The sequence below is a fragment of the Polyodon spathula genome, chromosome 10 (genome assembly GCF_017654505.1).
Source record: "Polyodon spathula isolate WHYD16114869_AA chromosome 10, ASM1765450v1, whole genome shotgun sequence".
Classification (NCBI taxonomy): Eukaryota; Metazoa; Chordata; class Actinopteri; order Acipenseriformes; family Polyodontidae; genus Polyodon; species Polyodon spathula.
In genome coordinates, this window is record NC_054543.1 from 46,197,751 (window position 1) to 46,216,342 (window position 18,592).

General features: G+C 42.3%; 1 protein-coding gene across 8 annotated transcripts in view; it reads right to left on the minus strand.

The window, feature by feature from the left end:
* The window catches only part of LOC121322443 (arf-GAP with GTPase, ANK repeat and PH domain-containing protein 1-like), a 191,694-nt gene that overhangs the window by 113,206 nt on the left and 59,896 nt on the right, over window positions 1–18,592 (minus strand). For 3 of the 8 annotated variants that reach the window (XM_041262420.1, XM_041262419.1, XM_041262421.1), the window contains exon 1: window positions 11,096–13,309. The exons of 3 other annotated variants lie outside the window; for them this stretch is intronic. In XM_041262420.1, the coding sequence (XP_041118354.1) occupies window positions 11,096–12,551 (1,456 nt within the window). In that variant the 5' untranslated portion in view covers window positions 12,552–13,309. Of the gene's footprint in view, window positions 1–11,095; window positions 13,311–18,592 lie in introns of those variants that run through there. 2 more of the 8 variants (XM_041262418.1, XM_041262422.1) reach the window with 2 other exon arrangements.

The following is an 18,592-nucleotide window of genomic DNA, read 5'->3' on the forward strand; positions in this document are numbered from 1 at the left end:
GCAGAGGGCTGATTACAAGGGCATCGTACTGCTGACACCCACACCGACACTAGCTATTATTCCTTTTATAGAGGAGCCTTGGCACCCAGTGAATTACTGTAGAAGAGAGACATTAAAATGAACAGTGGAGTGATGAGTGGCTTAGAGGACTCCCTAATGCACTGTGAGCCCCCATAGGGTTATCAGTTCTGCGGGATACAAACCTGAACTTAAACACCCTACTTTGTACATCCAGTAAGTCATTTTAAGAAGCAGTACTTGTTTAACACAGTGCTTCCTCATACTGTAGTAACACCCCACAACGTCATTCCACTAGGTCTAAGGCAGAACACACACAGTCTCTTAGCTGTGGATCCTGACTGCAGCGTTACGCGCTGTACATTCCTAACTTGCTGTTCCTTCCTTCAGTGCATTTGATCTTTCTTTTTCATTTCATTCTATCCCCGGGTTGATATTTCTTTGTGCTTATCATGGCTGCTCAGCTCGAGCTGCACAGCATTGCATTTAACCAAAGATCATGAACACAGCACCAAATTCCATGTCAAAAGTACCTGAGTGGTTCTCCAGAAGAGGGAATGACCTATTACCATTGCGGAACTCACCTTGCACAGCATAGCCACCCAAATGGGATTGTTTTAAAAGGGAAGTACAGTACACAGATTAAACAAATACAACAAAAAAAAAACGTAATGAGAACCCTGTCCCAAATGTCAGTCCCTCAGTGGCTGGTTGTTGTACTCCGATTTGCATTCCGGTGCTGTACTGAGCTACTCAAAACTGTGTTCCAGCTCTCAGAATTGAATAGTAATTGCCAAGTAGCTGCCCATAATGCTGGCTTATGCTGTGGTTTGACACAAAGCAGCATCAAACAGCAGCACTGCCTCTCTGGTAATTCAGTGGAAAGGGTTCTGTCTCCTGCACCAGCACATCCTCTCATCCCCACACTCCACATACTCACAGTACAAGAATGAAGAGATTTGCGCACAGCTATCTCTGCTCTACAGCATTTGATTTAAAACAACAAACAGGAGTCGATGCATACAGGAAATACACATGTAACCTGCGCATATCAATCCCGCTAATATCAAAGGAACTGTGTTTGCACGCTAGGTTTGAGATTGCCATTCACAGCCACATGTACAACAAGAAGAAATCAACCAAACAAAGCTAACAATTTAGGGCATCATTACTTTGCTGGAGAACTTGTAGTCCAAAACATCCTGATATATATATATATAAAAATAAGACAACATTTGCCACATTGACACTAATAACACGTTTAGGCTTTTTGTTTGGGCTTGGCTGAATCAAGACCAGTATTGGGATGAGTGTTAAGTTATGAATCAGCGCTGCTTAGCTGTGTTTCCACTGCGACTGTCCTCCAAACAGAGACACCTTGTACAATGAGGAGACCCGACCCCCACCCACCCCAGGTCACAGGACTCGGGTGTGCACGAGTCACATTGCCCCACAAAGCCTCCTGCCTTTCACTACCAGTCCTGTTAGTTTAAAACAATCCAAGCTGTCAAACAGCACACTTACTTAGACCCTGATAATAGCCCCTGACAAACAGCAGCTCCATACACAGAAGAATTAGCAAGGGGGAGGGGTGACATGTAAATAAACCAATGCGCTACATGCAGGGGCGGAATCAGCACCACATTCCTGGGATTGTTGGGAAATTCAGCATCAAGCCCCGCAATATCAAGAGAGAGTGGAATTAAGGTGTAAAGAGGCAGTTACATCACTGGACATAGCAAGCCTTTTTACAGCATTGTACACAGGGTTACGGCTATTTACAAGATACTGTAGGACCCGGGGAACCCGAGTGGCGCTTCCAGTAAAGTCAGGATGCGCCCTATAGCCTGGACGTCGCCGGTTCAAGTCCAGGCTATTCCACTGCCAACCGTGGACGGGAGCTCCCGGGGGGGCGCACAATTGGCCGAGCGCCGCCCGGGGGTGGAGGGCTTAGGTCGACCAGGGTGTCCTCGGCTCACCGCGCACCAGCAACCCCTGTAGACTGGCCGGGCGCCTGCTGGCTTGTCTGCATTTACTTCTGACGCTGTAGCTCTGGGCTGGCTGCATAGCGGGCTTGCAGAGTGAAAAGAAGTGGTCAGCTGACAGCACACGCTTAGGAGGACAGCATATGTTCGTCTTCGCCACTCCTGAGTCAGCTCAGGGGTGGTAGCAGTGAGCTGAGCCTAAATACAAATCGGACATTTCACATCGGGAGAAAAACGGGGTAAAATTAATTGGCGACTACTAAATTAAAAAAAAAAAAAAGATACTGTAGGACCCTAGTGTACAGCGGCTGGAGTGCTGAAGCTTGTCTGCTACTCTACAATAGGTCTGGATTACGCTGTTTAACACCTAAAGTTCTTCTTAAGGTATCCTCGATTCTTTTGCAGCAAAATTAAATATTGTTGTATTAAGACTTTTTGTGATTCTCTCACAGGTACTTTGTATGTTTCAGGCCAAAACCATTCTATACATAGCAATGTACTGTAGCACTGTATCCACACACACTGGTCAAGCTGATGCGGGCTGTTCAAATTTCCACCTCCTCTGTGAAATGCATTAACCTTGGCCTGTCTGCCGTGCTGTCAGAAATCAGGGCCCTAACTAACAAGGAAGACCAGCTGATTTCAGTGCAGGAGGCTGTTTTGCTAAGCACAGCGGTGACAGGGGACAGAGCACTGGACAGAGAGATTCAACTTGACTGGATAAGCATTGATTTTTTCAGAACAGCAAGCGGTGGCCCAGTTGATTTGCTAATTAATACATTCATCTAATCCACCGATCTGCTTTGCTTTGACCTTCATCTGCAGAAAAGCTGTTCCACTCCATCAGAAAGGCTGAAGACAAGGGTTTTCCAGCAGCAACAGTAACTGAGATGTTAAACTATGCCTTTCTCTCACTCAGGCTTAACAACAACAGCAGAGTTAATACATCTTATTTCTCTTTTTTTTTTTTTTTTTTTTTGTAAATCATTTCAACATAGATTGTGCCCAGCCCAACGTTGCTCAGCAAATGTATCCAAGATAAACAGAAGGTTGATCATGACAAGGAGCTCTGCTACAAAGAAGAATGGAGTGGAGAGCAACAAGACTAAACTTCTTTTGACAGCATGGTTTCCCAAAGAGGAATACCCTAGAGTAATCAGTGCTGGCAGCACTGACAGCTGAGTCACACGCACCTCCGCAGACTGTGCTCAGGAACAGCTTGAGTCGTCATGAAGCTGTAATCAAGGTTAGTCCGGCGCTCAGAGGACATGGGTTTGAGGAGCTGAAGTTGCTCTTGCCAGTTGGCTTGGATACTGACATAAGCACTGGTTCCAACACGCTAACACTCCGGCACACTGACAACTGGGATACTAAGATTTTGCTCTGACAATGCAAAGTTTCTCTTCTGAAAACAGATGAAAATACAGTATCTCTGAGGATGCCAAGCTCTCCTGCACAGACATGCGCTTGCTCGGTACACTTAAGCCTCTCCTCACACAGCATACTGTAAGCAGCTCTCTCTCTCACACGCTCACTGGCCCCGACTACAGTAGTGCGAGTTCATAGCAGGCCCAGTGTCTGTGCTATACACTCCCTTTGCAGTTCGATGGCCTAGTAGAGCTCTGGTGTTTCTAAACAGCAAGGATGAGAGTAAGGAATACCTGAAAGGTCTTATCGAGGCACTCAGGGTCCCAACATCTCTCTGGATAGAATGTAATGTAAGATGTATTAACGAAACAGGAGAGAAAACCAATTCCAATTAAAACAAAACCTAATTTACACAGAAGCAAAAAAAAAAAAAAAGTCTGAAATTGCCAGTACTGTAATGGGACACACAGCCAGGTGTCTTCTTTGAACCCTTATTCTCTGAGACAGTAGGTATATCTGATAAAAGCGATGGGGTGCAGTCCTTGTCTAGTGTGCAGAGTCACCAGAACTCACAACCAACACACAGACTGTTAAAGCTTCATTTATGGCTTACGGTCCATTGCCACTGTAGACTTGGAGGGGTGTGGAGAGTTCTATAAACACTGGCCACCAACTCCCCGCAGCCCCATTCCTGTGTAATTTTTGTAATGAGACTCCGTCTCGTCAAGCACTGCAAGGGCTTAATTTCTGGGAACAGAATAAATTCCTCCGAAAGCCAAACCTTTTTACACTGCCACAAAGCAGCAAAATGAAAAGAGGATTAGCACTTGGGTGTGTTAAGCCCTCCTGCATGCAGCGCAATCATACAGTAAGAAAGCAGCACGATCATACAGTAAGTAAAACTGCCACTGTACAGTGCTACTTTGCTCACTTGCAGAATGTGCAAAATACGTCTCTTTTTTCAACTACTTGGAATAAAACAGCACTCTTTATACCTGTCGTCTTCTTCAGAAAGACACACCTGGGAAAAAGAAAGCTTCACAGCCGTCAGCACTCCCCGGTTTACTGTAAAACTATTATTAACAACGCTCTCTTCCTTTAGAGGTTTTATAGTGCTATTTGTTTTCATTTGGCTGATGCTTCGCTCATTATGTCACAGGACTCTCCTGGGAGGCATCCAACTGCTCTGTTTAATTCAGGGTTTTTTTTTTTTTTTTTTACTTCTGCCCTGCTGACTGCAGACATGGCGGTCCACCACTACAGGACAATGTGTTCTTTAGTCACAGGAATATTCAAAGTGACTGTACTGTACAGTTCGTTCCACATGAAATGCTGCCCCGCTGAACTTGTTGAACTTGAAATACAGGCAAAATAAAAATGAACCAAATAAAAAACAGTTCCCTTTTCTCTTTATACTGTGACAATGAGTAGCCTTGCGTTTCTTTTAGGACCCCAAAAACATTTTAATCCGCTCAAAACACACACACACACACAGAAAGCTGCCCGATAAAACTCAGACTCTTGACACTCACTGCTTTCAAACAGCTAAAAAGACAAAAATAAAGAAACCCTCAACTCACACACATTCAAAGCATTAACGAGCAATGGGTGTTGTGACCACGTTAACGAACATTTTTTAAATGCTGAACCCCAGTCCTTAAAGAAGCTCGCTACAGACTACAGTACCCGCATGACTAAATGAATGTGACCCCTGACCCCAGGTTAATGGACCTCAATACAGTCCTGTAGAGCATCACACTGTGCTTCATGGTTTACAGTGTGATCTGCTTTCCTTGTTCAGTCTAGACCCTGTAAAAGAGAAAATTCCATCTCTGCACAGCTGTTTATATACAGTACCTGGAAACTGTGAATCCTCCACATGCACAACTCTGCTCAGAAAGAGTTAGTTAGTAATGCGTTATGTGATCCTCACCTAATTGGCACTTCACTATGCTTTGCCCAGGCTTCTTTTTAAAATAACACATTCTACAGTTCCCTTTCAGTTTTAGCATTGACTACTACAGCAGAGGTCTCCATGAAAGCAAGCAATGGATTCCACCAGTTTATCTTTAAAATAATAATAATTACCATTAAAAGGGACTGCAGTACAACTGATAAAAAAACATGACATTGGGCGCACACAAAATTTCACCTTAGAACTAATTTCTAAATAAGAATGAAAATATGTATTACTTTAAAAAATGAAAAGGCACAGTGTACAGTATGAGGTCTGTATTATATTATGGATCTCTACTGTACAGCACTATATGACTCCCTTTTGATTTGGTTAGGTAATATTGTTATTCTGCGCCTCGCTCATCTGTCTTTTCCCCAGGCAACACAGTTATTTGACAGAACAGTATTTGACTCCTGGCTCAAGAGCATACCCACACATACTCACTCACACACACATACCCCTTTCCATGGCATCTGGCTATCAAATGACCGCCAGCTCTGATACTAATCTCCCTGCATTACACATACTGACCTTAATATCACAGCCTCAGTTATCTGACCCATGAAGACCTACAGTACACACAGCTGGGAGAAGCAGTGCTTTCTGTTTTTCATGTCTTTAAAATACCCCTCATCTGGCTCCGTGATACTGTTTGGACTCAAGATGATGAGGATCCAATTTACAAAAATCAGAAGGGTTTGCTTTGATCTGTCCTCGTGATGCCTTCGTGAAGCTTCAGTTCGGAATGATACACTGTATGTATGCCTTGCTCAGCTCATCCCGCACGATTCAGTTTCTTCATTGCAAATAAAACCTGGCCCTCACAACGCATGCTGTACCAGGAAACAGCAGGCGCTGAGGGAGTCTAGGCTGCTGCTATCACCAAAAGTTTTGCACCACCCTACATAATTAACTCATTTTGCTTCATAAAGTCGAATGAAACCTTCTGAATAATATTACGTAAACATATTGATTTACATACCGCTTTATAATTTTCCATATACTTAACAAAAAACTGACAAATTAAAAAATGTCACATTTCAAAATCCCACATGAAATACTGTACTACTGTTATGGCTTCCAGTAGACTTTTACGATGTCATGTTGTCGTTTCTTTGATTACATGATGTTCAACAAAACATCGAGTTTTTTGTTTTGTTTTTTTAATTAGGTCTCAATCCTAAAATTCTTGACGCTGCAAAATGTTTAGCCACAGCTGTACTGTACTGCAGGTCACTGAAGAAGTTGGCTGGGGTTTGGGGAGAGAGGTAAACAAGGCCAGTGAGGAAATGGAACAGGCCGTTCATCACTTCCCTTCCACCGCAGTCTCTAAACCACTTCAATGCTATTGTGGAGGTGAGCAGGCAGAAATGGGGTTATCAGCAACTCAGTGGCCTGAGGGCTGAACCACAGGGGAATCTGCACTTGGTGAACATGCTGTACTGCCCAGCTAATACAAAGGACAGAGAATGCAATGGCCCATGTACAGTACCATCCATGACCATCAGACACATAGTAAAGAACAATGCAAAGAAACAGAATACACTAAATTACAAATCTTTCAACTGGAGGTCTTTCTCAGTGTTTCCAAAATGACTGCCCCTTGTACACTAGACAAAACATCACACGGCATGACTAGAAAAACTGATCTGTTCATGCATTTACCGTGGGGAGTAATATACAGTACACATGCAACATTAAAGTATCATGATTCACGCTACAAACGTGGACCTTTGCTGCAATCTCCATGCAGCACTCACTCTATATTAACACAGGTCTTAACGTTACTTTCATGTTGCAAGCACTGTACTGTATATAGTGGGCTGGTAGGAGATGCTTTCTACTCTCTTTGTTTCCTCAGAGTCAGAGCAGCTACTGCAATCTCTAACAATAACATTGCAGTGTTGTTTAAACACCGAGCCACACAGTGATAAACATGGCAGAAGTCCACGTAAGAATTCAGCAGCTTATTTCTAAATCAGGAAGGTTACAGTCTCGGATTTGAACCCGCTCTATATTGTCCCCTGGTTTATTTCCCAAAGCCAATGGGCTTTATATTTTTAACATTCAACAGGATCGTCAGGATTATTTATGTGGAATAACTTTATATCTTACCTTCCATTAAATACAGAAGTTAAAACTGTGGTGCAGTACTACAGTCATCGATTCTGCACAATGACAGTTTACTGAGAAGATGCACTGTAGCACTAACTTCACATTTCTTTTCTTTCTTTTTAAGGAAAAAAAAATTGCTGATTAAAATTCTCAAAATAGCAGGCGGCCTCCTTTCATGTTCTTGAAATATAGCACTCCATGTGTGTAGGAAGCTTGTAAATGTTTAGCATGTCTATTACCAAACAGTGAGGCAGTGTTTGAGGAAAAGCTGAACAAACCTCAACATTAAAAGGGTAGGAGAGTGCAGTACATTGCAGAACCATTTTTAGATAAGGTTCTAGAGAGAGTTGCTGCAATTAATTACAAAAATGTCTAACTCCTAACGGTATATTCAAGAAGTTTCAGACAGTTTTTCGTGCTGCACATAGCACCGAGATGGCCCTTGTCAGAGTTGCAAAGGACCTGCTGATAAACTCTGACTCGGGCTTTCCACCAATATTAATTCTTCTTGATCTAAGTGCTGCCTTTGATACTGTAGACCATTCCATCCTACTGAATCACTGTCTGGCCTTGTCCCATCCTGGTTAAAATCTTATCTTTCCAATAGGTTTCAGTTTGTCTCTGTTGGGTAGGTAAAACCAGCATGATGGGAAGTTGTCTGTGATGTTATATAAGCTACTGTCAGGTGACATTATTCGAAGACACGGAGTGAACTTCAACTGCTATGCTGATGATACCCAGCTGTATTTGTCCCTGAAGCCAGGAATGTCTTCTGCCTGGGTGGTATTTGCTACTTGTCTTACAGACATCAAGCATTGGATGTCACAGAATTTTCTAATGTTGAATTCAGATAAAATAGAGGTGACGTTACTGGGAACCAACTAAAAGGAGATGTGGGATTACATAAACTCAACCCTTGCAGTTTCTCATCAAAACTTAAACTACAAATTAAGAATTTGGGGGTCATCTTTGATTCTGATTGATCACTTGAGACTCATATCAGGGAAGTTTCTACAGTATCTTTATACCATTTGAGAAATATAGCCAAACTTAGACCAGTTATTTCTGTGTCTAATGCTGAGAGACTAATGCATGCCTTTGTTTAATATAGAATTGATTATTTTAACGCATTTTTTTTCTGGTATCCCAAAACGTGTGGTATCCTGCTTAAAAATGGCCTACCGCAATATGCCGAGTTCTAATTCAATAATTCACTTGTACTGGAAAATATCAAATCTGTTCTGGGGTACAACTGGTAAAAGTGGCTGACCAGTTAAAAGCAGGTGGCTGTAAATGCTGGTTCAACGCTACCGTGCAGCCACAAACAGACACCACATGACCTACAGCTCTCAAAAAAAGAAGCAGCAAACAAAACACTTCATGAAAATGGTGCGCTGGCCCTCTAATTAATCTGAACAAAGGGAAGGGTGGTGATAAAAACCTCATGCACCATATAATAGAATCTGTGGGTAAAATCTGCAGTCAAAGTCAATAGAAGCTGCATTTCAATGAAGATAATTCACAATGAACGCAAGTAAAAACACTGCAAATTAATACACAATCTACCATTTTTAGGTTAATTAAATCTACCCTGTGCACCCACACACATAGCTTGGTACAATGTCATTATCCCACAGGCTTCCTAGGACTGAAGTGACCCCACTGTTTCAACTCCTTTGACCTTGGAATAATTCTCTGGTAATGGAAATGACTCTGTGAGTTTTACCATAGTGTGATTTTATCTTTGTAATTATTGCTCGTTTAACTGCTGCAGCTGCGGTCCACCACAGACTGAGATCCTGCGCTCCATGGCTGCTCCCCTAGTACATGCAGAGTGCAATTCAAGTCCTCCCCTGAGCTAAAGCACATGGATTCTAGTTCTATCCTATGTGCACACACTGAGTCTATCAGTGTTCCCAGTCCGTGAATCCATCTGCTGCAAAGTCTGTGTGTCGTGCACGATCTGTTGCCTGAAACAGTTTCTAAAACAGGTTTGTTTCTTTTTCTCCTTTGTGCTTTGATTCATCACACTGGCATTGTTTCCACACGTGCAAATCATTTTGTTCGGTGTAATTATAAAAAGTAGGCCATGGACTTGACAGCAAAGCACCAATGAAATTGAGTGCTGGCTTGTGGAATGAGTTAAAAGCAGAAGGGATTATTAAAAAGAGACTCCCACAATGCTATCTAATAGTATACAAAACACACACACACAAACACACGCAGTCTAACATAAAAGCACCACCCCAATCAAAGTGATGCAATTTCAAGATTCTCATTTTTAGGTGTAAACTGTTTAATGGCAATAGTAGCAACACCAACCAACCACATCTCGGTACCCCTCACACCTCCATTGAAGGTGCTAACAGTGTGTGTATTTCTACTGCATCTGGGAAGCAAGCTGCAAATCTATTTGTCCCAGTTTCAAATGAAACAGAGGAGAAAGAACATCAATATTGAAGTCTTTGGTGGAAACAGGCAGCCCTCCCCCTTGATCCACTTTATAAGATTTTCCACGCTTCAGAGCATTGCAAAAAGGGAGAGATGGCACACTCAGGAACAGCCAACATGCTCAAAGTGCTCTGAGGCTAGCTCTCTGACAGACAAAGCCGTGCATCTTCATTATCTGAGACCCGGCTAGGACCCAGCTCTGCTTATTAAAACCCCCCACTCGCTTGCACACATACCAGATGGTAGCGGTACATATCAAGGAAAATAATTAATGAAAAAGATCATTAATTCTAGAAACAAAGGTTTTCTAGCTTTTGAGGGTAACCCACTCTCCCACAAGGGAACAAGAAAGACAAACACATCACTGAAGCCGGGGATTGATATGGTTGCTGTTTCCCTACAGACAGGAGTCAGCAAAGCAGTATTACGAAGCTCTCAGGTATGAGCTTGAAACAGGACTGAGGGGAAGGGAGCAGACAACTGTGTGTTCAGTATAAAGCCAGGAGCTTCACGACCGTATACCAGTAGCAGGGCTTCAAACTTGGGTTTCAGAACTGTTCATGCAGCTAAAAGGAGAGAGACAAAGCATTTAACGTCAGACTCCTGGCTACCAATAATCTGAAGATTATACTTCATTGAGGGTAGTTCTGAAACCCAGGACTGGGTCGACGAGCGTCGGTTTCTAGCCATGCAGTGGGCTAGAACATAACATGATGTGCAGTACTGTTTGTAAAAATGCATCACAACCTTTACAAATGCATGGCGGTGTACAGAGTTTGTGTGTGGTGGTGGTGGTGGTATTTTGCTTGTGTGCTCATGAAATTAGGGTCAATACTGCTATAAGTCAGTAACCTAACCCAGGTGCCTGGTTCACCAAAGCCTGCTGAAGCCACTAAGCACACACATAAAAACCTTGCGGCATTTGACACTTTCCGCACAGGTTCTATTTCAGTGCTTGCACCACCAGTGTACTCACTAACAAACTAGAAGAGGTTTGAACAAGAAATGGATGCATTTTAAATAAAGCCTAAGGTCTTTATTGTAGCAACTGCGTTCCAGAATCCAGTCGTCACCTCTGTGTCAAAAGTAAACTGCATTCTAAGATGCTGACACCCCCACCCCAGACTCCTCCTGTCCACCTCTGTGCATTCAACCAAAACCAAAACCAAAACAAGAGAGGTAGAACAAAAAAAAGTATTACCTTTAAGAGGAGATCCATTCACACTCTCAGTGCTGGACTGTGCATATCCCAGAGTGGACTTCTTCTGGGAGCTTAGAAACCCTTTAGACCTGGCGCCGCTACTGCTATCCCTTAGACAGTTCCCCCTTGGGCTCGTAAACGGCGTGGAAGTGCCCTCCTTTTTGGAGAAAATGCCGCTGAAGAACCTGAGCAGCTTGCGCTCCTGCCCGCTAGACCTGACCCCGCCGCGGAGGAAGCCTTCCTTCTCGTCCAGGTCCCTCTCCGACAACTTGTGCAGGTCGCTGTTATCCAGAGTCCTGTTCTTCCCGTTCGCTCTCTCCCACCTGCCCAGGTCGGTCAGGGAATCTGTTTTATTCAGGACCGCCCCCACGTCTAAGGTGTTCCTCTTCTCGCTGCACCCTGCTTCACTGCAGGAGGGGTTCTGAAGGACCACGGCGTTGCTCTCACCTTCCCCAATACAGCTGGAGCTACTGTGGTGCTTCTCCTGAGTCAGGGTTCTGATCCTGGGCAGCTCCCCACCACTCCAGTGTCTGAAGCTGAAGCTCCTGTGCAGTAAACCCGGGGACCTCTTGTCGGGGGCTAGGGGGGGTGTCTGCGGAGTGTGCTTTTTACCTGACCCTATCCCTGCTAAGGTTGGGGGTCCTGATATCACGGGTGAACGGGGAGTTTCAGCCTTGGAATTCTCACATTCACGACTATTCCTGACAGAGAAATTACCATTAGTGTCCTGAGAATACCCCCCCATGTCCTGCCCTTCTTTAGGGCATCCTCTTTGCTCCTCTGACGGGAGCGCACCTTGGTCCCCTGCACTTTTAACTGAGTCTTTTGACTCAGCTCTAGCTGCCTTTTCTCTGCCTGTGTCAGTACGCACTTGTGGTCCCTTTTCATTAGTGCAAAGCTCCCTTTTAAACACCTCGACAGTAGTAGCTCCCAGACTTTCCCCTAAACGCGAAACGTTCCTTTTATTTTCCAAACCCAAGTTCACAGTTGCGACCATGCTTACAGGGCGAGCCGGGATCCCGTCTCTCTTCGGACTTGTGCTCAGTTCCAGGCCAGCTGAACATGCAGCGTTGCCGGCTTCTTTCAATTTAAACGTCAGGTCCTTGTGAAAATGGTGCGTTTTCCTGGAGATTTTTAACTTACCGAGTTCAAGGTGACCGGTACTAAACGTCCTGAAGTTTCTCAAATACTTCTGTGTGGAGAAATCGTCTATTTCGTCCTCCTCTTCCTCCAGCTCCTCCAACAGGCAGCTTCGCTGGATCTCGGAGGCGCCCTCCCGCCTGAGAGTGCCCACTTTTGGTGTCTCAAACCTGGGATGCGCCACGCTGCTTCCGCCGCCTCCCCCATCCAGCACATTTTCCTTTTTAACCAGAGTTAAAGAAATCCGGTACACGGTTTTCCTTTGCGGGGTTCCCCTCTGCATCCTTTCAGGGCAATTACCATCCAAAAGGTACATTCTTTAGTTGCAAAAACAGCAAAAGAAAAACGATCCCTTAAATTATAGAATGATAATATTGTTACAGTCCGGACCTAAACGCACCTGGAATGCCCGCAGAAATTGTTCGTTTGTTTATGTGAAACCAAATCCAAAAATAAACAAACAAAAAAAAAATCTACTCCTAGAAAAAAAGAAAAAAAAAACGTTATAAAGTGCAAAGTGTATTCCGTTTGGAGTGAAGATGCAGCTAGTAGTAAAATAGGTGTATACCTTCCAGGTGAAAACGCAACGGACCTTCCGAATCGCAAGGAATATAACCACACTGCGGTCTTTGCAAAGCTTTAAGAACGGTACAGATATTACATGCTTTACACCACTGTGCAAATCACTGTACAATAAAACACGGCCAGCTCACAACCCAAATCCGCACGTCCTTATCAATAATGTAAATGAAAATAACAGCATTCCTGCCCTGTCCCTTGCATTGTCCCAATGTGACTGCAGACAATCTCGCTACCAAACTTACGTGCTGCCCGATTAGTATTATTGCAGAATGGTTTTTCCCCACCAAGCTGCTTGCGACCACTATTCCGTTTCCATCTGTCCCCAGCGTCGTGTGTCTATTTGCAGCTCGCAGCGATAGCAGGCTTTTGCTTCCATCATTATTATAATGATTTTAACATAAAAGCGCGGCACCGGTTGGCGAGCAGACACGGCGATCCGACACCGAATGAATGCATTTCCAATCCTTCTTTCTCTCCCAGCAGCGATCATCACACAACACAAGTCAGGTCGGCAGCAAGCACTAGGGGTCAGTTGGAAAACGCGGCATGGAATTTCACGATACACCGGACTTAACTCCTAGCTGTATTATCAGTATATTTAAATATAGGCAAATCATGTAAACGTATTTCATACTGAATTGTTTTCCTTTGTATGGATTGACCATTTCAAGACCCCCACTCTACATTGTGATAGAGCAGTAATTATTATAATTACCTATGACTACTTCCGTATCTTGGTATTTCTCTGTGTCCACAATCTACGCACGGTGCTTACAATTCTGTATACTATTGACTATGAGTAGTATTGTAATTATTATATATGTATGTATGTATTATCAACAGTATACCCTCAGCTTCGGAGAGGCTGTTCGCTAGTCGGGTGAAATGAAGTTGTCGCTCCTTCAAAAGCGTTTCGTAAATCAGAAAGTTACAATACAGAGACACGTTATAACAAAACGTTTTTTTTTTTTTCATAATTATAATTAAAAGCTACATTTAAAATACACCACGTGATAACTTAACCACGGTGCATAATGAACTGACCGGTTTCTTCTGAAAATGCATTTGAGAGAGACTCGGCTACCACGAGGAAACTGACCACTTGTATGGACACATTCAATGCTACCCCCTGTTTAGTGCACCTCATTGCAAAAACAAGTTAGAGTCACTTTATTTGTGGGACACAAATGTTCCGTAAGTTGTAACCTTGAGCTTGGGAGCGCGGTGGGTAACAGGGAACTGCAGGATATTTCCTGACTGACTGCGACAACAACACAATGCGCACAACTGAACGAGTACAATGTGTATATCCAGTGCTACATTGCAAGCAGCTGTCATTATAACTAAACAATTAGACCATATTCTTCAAACAAACAGATAAAATATATAGGGGCAGGTAATGAGATTAAAGACACATTTAAATTAATATGCTTATTAATTAGTGTTGCGCTAGTGAGAAACTTAGTAGCCTTAACAAATGTCTCGTTCTTTCTTCCACTGTTTACCCTTCTTTTGTATAACACGTGTAAATGCAGAAACTACATTAAGAAATTGGAAAGGTATAGCATTCCAACATTTCAGAACTCCGTCCCTTTCTTTCCAGTCAGTCACACTATCGTTTTGGGTGGAGTTTATATTACCAGTGTATGAGACTAATGTTATGATGTGCTTTTGAGGAGATCTTTGGAATCGGGTCCGAACCGGATATTTTGAGTCTGATTCCGGTTCTCTAACCATTAGAAAGACCACAACAGTCACAGAGCAAAAACTAAGTCAAAAACTCACCACAGCCGCGATCAGTCAGTTGTCCAAACAAGGTCTACAAATCGCAAATATATAGCCTATTTAGCCTAGCTAAGTGCGTGCCAGTTATAGTTAATAATTTTAATGGTTTTATGTTTTTAATATTCACTACTACTCACTGAAACCGAATCCTTGAAATTTGTACCCGGTTTCAAAGAAACATTTTTCAAATCTGTAAAGAATGTTGTTGTAACTGCGGGGAACGGTTACGCGGTGCAGATAAGGTCAGTTTGCACGAATACTACGTCACACGCTTTCTTGTCAAAATTCTCAGCTGAAACTAAATCTTGCTCCTTGGAGCAGTCTCTCGTGCTTAAACTAAACACCACAGTAAAAACCCCAAGACTGCAGAATTAAAGCACGTTTGAACTGTGTCCAGTAGGGCACATGCACTGTGTTTAGTACAACATTGTAAAGTTTTGGTTGACAGTGTAATGATGATATTTACAGTTGATTCCTTATTAAGGTAAATCTTTTAAATATAAAACATGCATTACTAAATGCACAATGAATACTTTGGTGTAGTATAATGTTATAACGGACAATTTTAAATTAGCTATTCATTCATTAAAAACACATTCAGAACACATGTTTTACTTATAAAACAACAAAAAATTATGTAAAGCAAGTGTACTTTGTGTTATGGAAATACAAAACAACATTTGCTATTTACAGTACTAATGCAGAGCTCAAATTCCCATACTCTTAATTCTCAAAGACAAAATGTATCAATTACAATTTAACATTAAATATACAATAATAAAAGCTACGTGCAAAAACCACTCTCTTCCAGTAAACACGTGTCAGTTTTATGAATGATGCCCATCAAGCACAGGAAATACAAAGCAACACTGTTCCCACTCACAACACTGTGAAGAACACCGTCTGTGGTCAGGACCTGGAATCCAGACACTCCGAGGAGCTGTCCTATGCCAGAGTGAGAGGGGAGCGCTGGCGGCTGCTCTCATTACAACACTGATCATGCCGGAGAACCTGTATGATACCAGGCTGCCAAGAGCACACATTCAAAACAGGCTTTTTACATGCATCCCCCACGTAATACATCCAAGTTTTTATGTATCTAGAGTAAATGTGATAATTTTTTTTTTTTAATTGAATAGGCAGCGCACACAGTTCAAGGAACCCCAATACTGTGCATGAGTATTTTGTAAACCAGGTCTGCAGGGATGGAAATAAGACTCCTTCTTCACAGCAGTTTCACCCATTCCAGGTTTTACTACGAGCTTGACTCACACCAGTGTGTATAGGTAACAAGCTCAGGTGTGTCTTGTCATAGTAAAACCAGGAATGGATCAAACCAGTGCAGTGAGCATCTTGCTGTATTTCCATCCCACAAGTCTGGTCCCATATATAAAGTGAAGCTGGAATCAGGTTATTTTTTGTATGAAGTTTTAATATTAAGAAAAGCAAAATATGAAGTTCAGGCCTATATTGTGTGTTTGATGGGAGATATAGACACAGTGGCACAAATGATTGTGTAGAAAAAGAAAAGAAAGCATTTGAGCCTACTGGTGTTTGCCTCTGGCATTTCTATTCTCCTGTTACATATGAATGTATATTTATTCTTATTAGATTGAATTGATTTCTATTGTACATATTGCTGTACAGCACTACATTATTAACCTAAAATTACTATTCTAAACTTGCTTTGCTGTTACAGGTTTCAAGCCAGCTTCTGCATAGGTATCCTTGGCAACTATGGTTGCTAAGGTGACACATATTTGATAACACCGGGTTCAAAAGCAACAAATCTCTCAATCATCACAGGAGACTCTGAAGTCAAATCTCTGCTCTGCAGCAAATGCACAAAACACAGCTTTGAAAGAGAAAGTTATTTTTCATGCACACCAACATTCACAAAAAAAAAAAAAAAAAAAAAAATCTACTGGTACCGTGCATTATACACCGCACATCTGTGCTTGTCAAATAAAAATCAACACACACCAATTGTTTGACAAATGGAGAATATGCAGAGTCTCATATCTTGCAAGGCACATTGTGATGGTGGTCCACTATGAAAGGCGCTATAGAAAAATAAAGATTATTATTACTATTATAATATAGTCAGAAACACAACAGTGTGCAGAACAGATACTGTATGCATAAACAGATGATCTCATCAGACCGGGATGTACCCTACATATATAATATAATATATATATATAATATATATATATATATATATATATATACACACACACACACACACACACACACACACACACAACACACACACACACACACACACACACGTCGTGCATGCATGCAAAACAGCAAAGAAAAACATTATCAGCAGGGACTAATTCAGTCCACGTGCTGCACCATATTAATTTGTGTGACAGATTTACAGCACCATTGCACATTGTTTTCATTACTATTCATAGCCTTGATACGTTCATTTGATCTGAAACTTGATTGATTTTACAATGGAAACACAATCTACAGATGCTTGGATTGTAAAGGCTACTATCTGACCCAGGCTGGCTGGGAAAGCAATGTAACTGTGGGAAGAACAGCAATGCAGCTTTTCCAAATATCTGGGCGGGGTTCAATTATAAATGAGCAGTTTGATTTATTTAACCTGCCTGCGGTGTTATTTTATGGACACAATACAACAATCAGCAATACAATAAACTGCATGCCTGACCAGCTCCAAATAGAAACTACAATCAGCCTCTTTCAATCTGGGACAATCTGAACACCTGTCTGCACCAGGCAAGACCATTTGAGGGATGAAAAAAAAGACTCACATAGCATAGCAGTTTGATCCACACCTGAGCTTGTTACCTATACCCTGGGGCTATTCAAGCACACAAAAAACCTGGAATGGATGGAACTGCTACGCAATAGGTGTCTTATTTCCATCCCTGCATTTCACTCAGCCCTGTTGGGCTGTTGAGTCTAATATAGTACTTGCTTAACTGCAGGTAACACAATTCTTTTGTTATAATTGAATTAAATATTTGACAGAAATAAAGAAACCACAGCGTACACAACTTAATCCAGATACTTAGTGCTTCGCCTTCCTCTGTGATTCAGTAAAACGTGTAAGATTAAGTGCTTACGAGGTCTCCTCTACCTCACTCCAATTCATCACAGCTTCTCACAACAGTCCACCAGCTTGGCAGTGATCATTTCACACAAGTCAAGACTTACTGTAACAGCACATTGGCTTTATCAGTCCTTGTTCTGACATTGGTTAGCAATTCGAGTTACATTTCTGCCTTTTTTTCTTTTTTACTAAAGGAAGCTATAGGAGTGGAGTTGTGTGGATAAAGTACTGTGGGGACCACATCTGTACTTATTCAGAGATATAACGGCCCTCTATTTCAAAGAGGAGAGAACACTGATTAGTTCAGCTGCTATCTGTCACTAGACATTACTCTAGTGTGCACTGTGTGTACAATACTGCGCTGTAGATCAGGGAAAACAAGAACAGAGAGCCACAAATGAGACACATAAACAGCTGTTTATAGGCAGAGTCCATGTCTCCATTTTTTTTAAACAGTTATTTCTAGCAGTTCAAAGGGACACCACATCTTCGAACCAGGCTCATACTGTAGATCTTTTCATTTCAAGTTCTTCAAAATGAAAAGCTCTACATGTCATCGCCAATTCCACCCCCCACCCCATCCTACCCCTTCCCCTTCTAAGAAGCCTAAGGCACAGACTTGTTTCCTTTTCTTCCATTTGCTCTTTGCACTCCACTAATGGTCTCCAGAGAAGATGGTTCATGGGATTTAGCTCTTTATCTCTATCTAAAAGCCATTTCTTCTTTTCTCCTTCAACGTGCTCTTGAAGGATCGCCGCTCAGATGTTCTGAACCAGTTCCACTTAATAAGAACCTGGTAAAAATATAATGTATGAAGGAGCGAAGTATAACCTGTTACAACAACATGATGAAATATTATACAACTATATTAAAAATATACTATGCAAGGGCCAGAAATG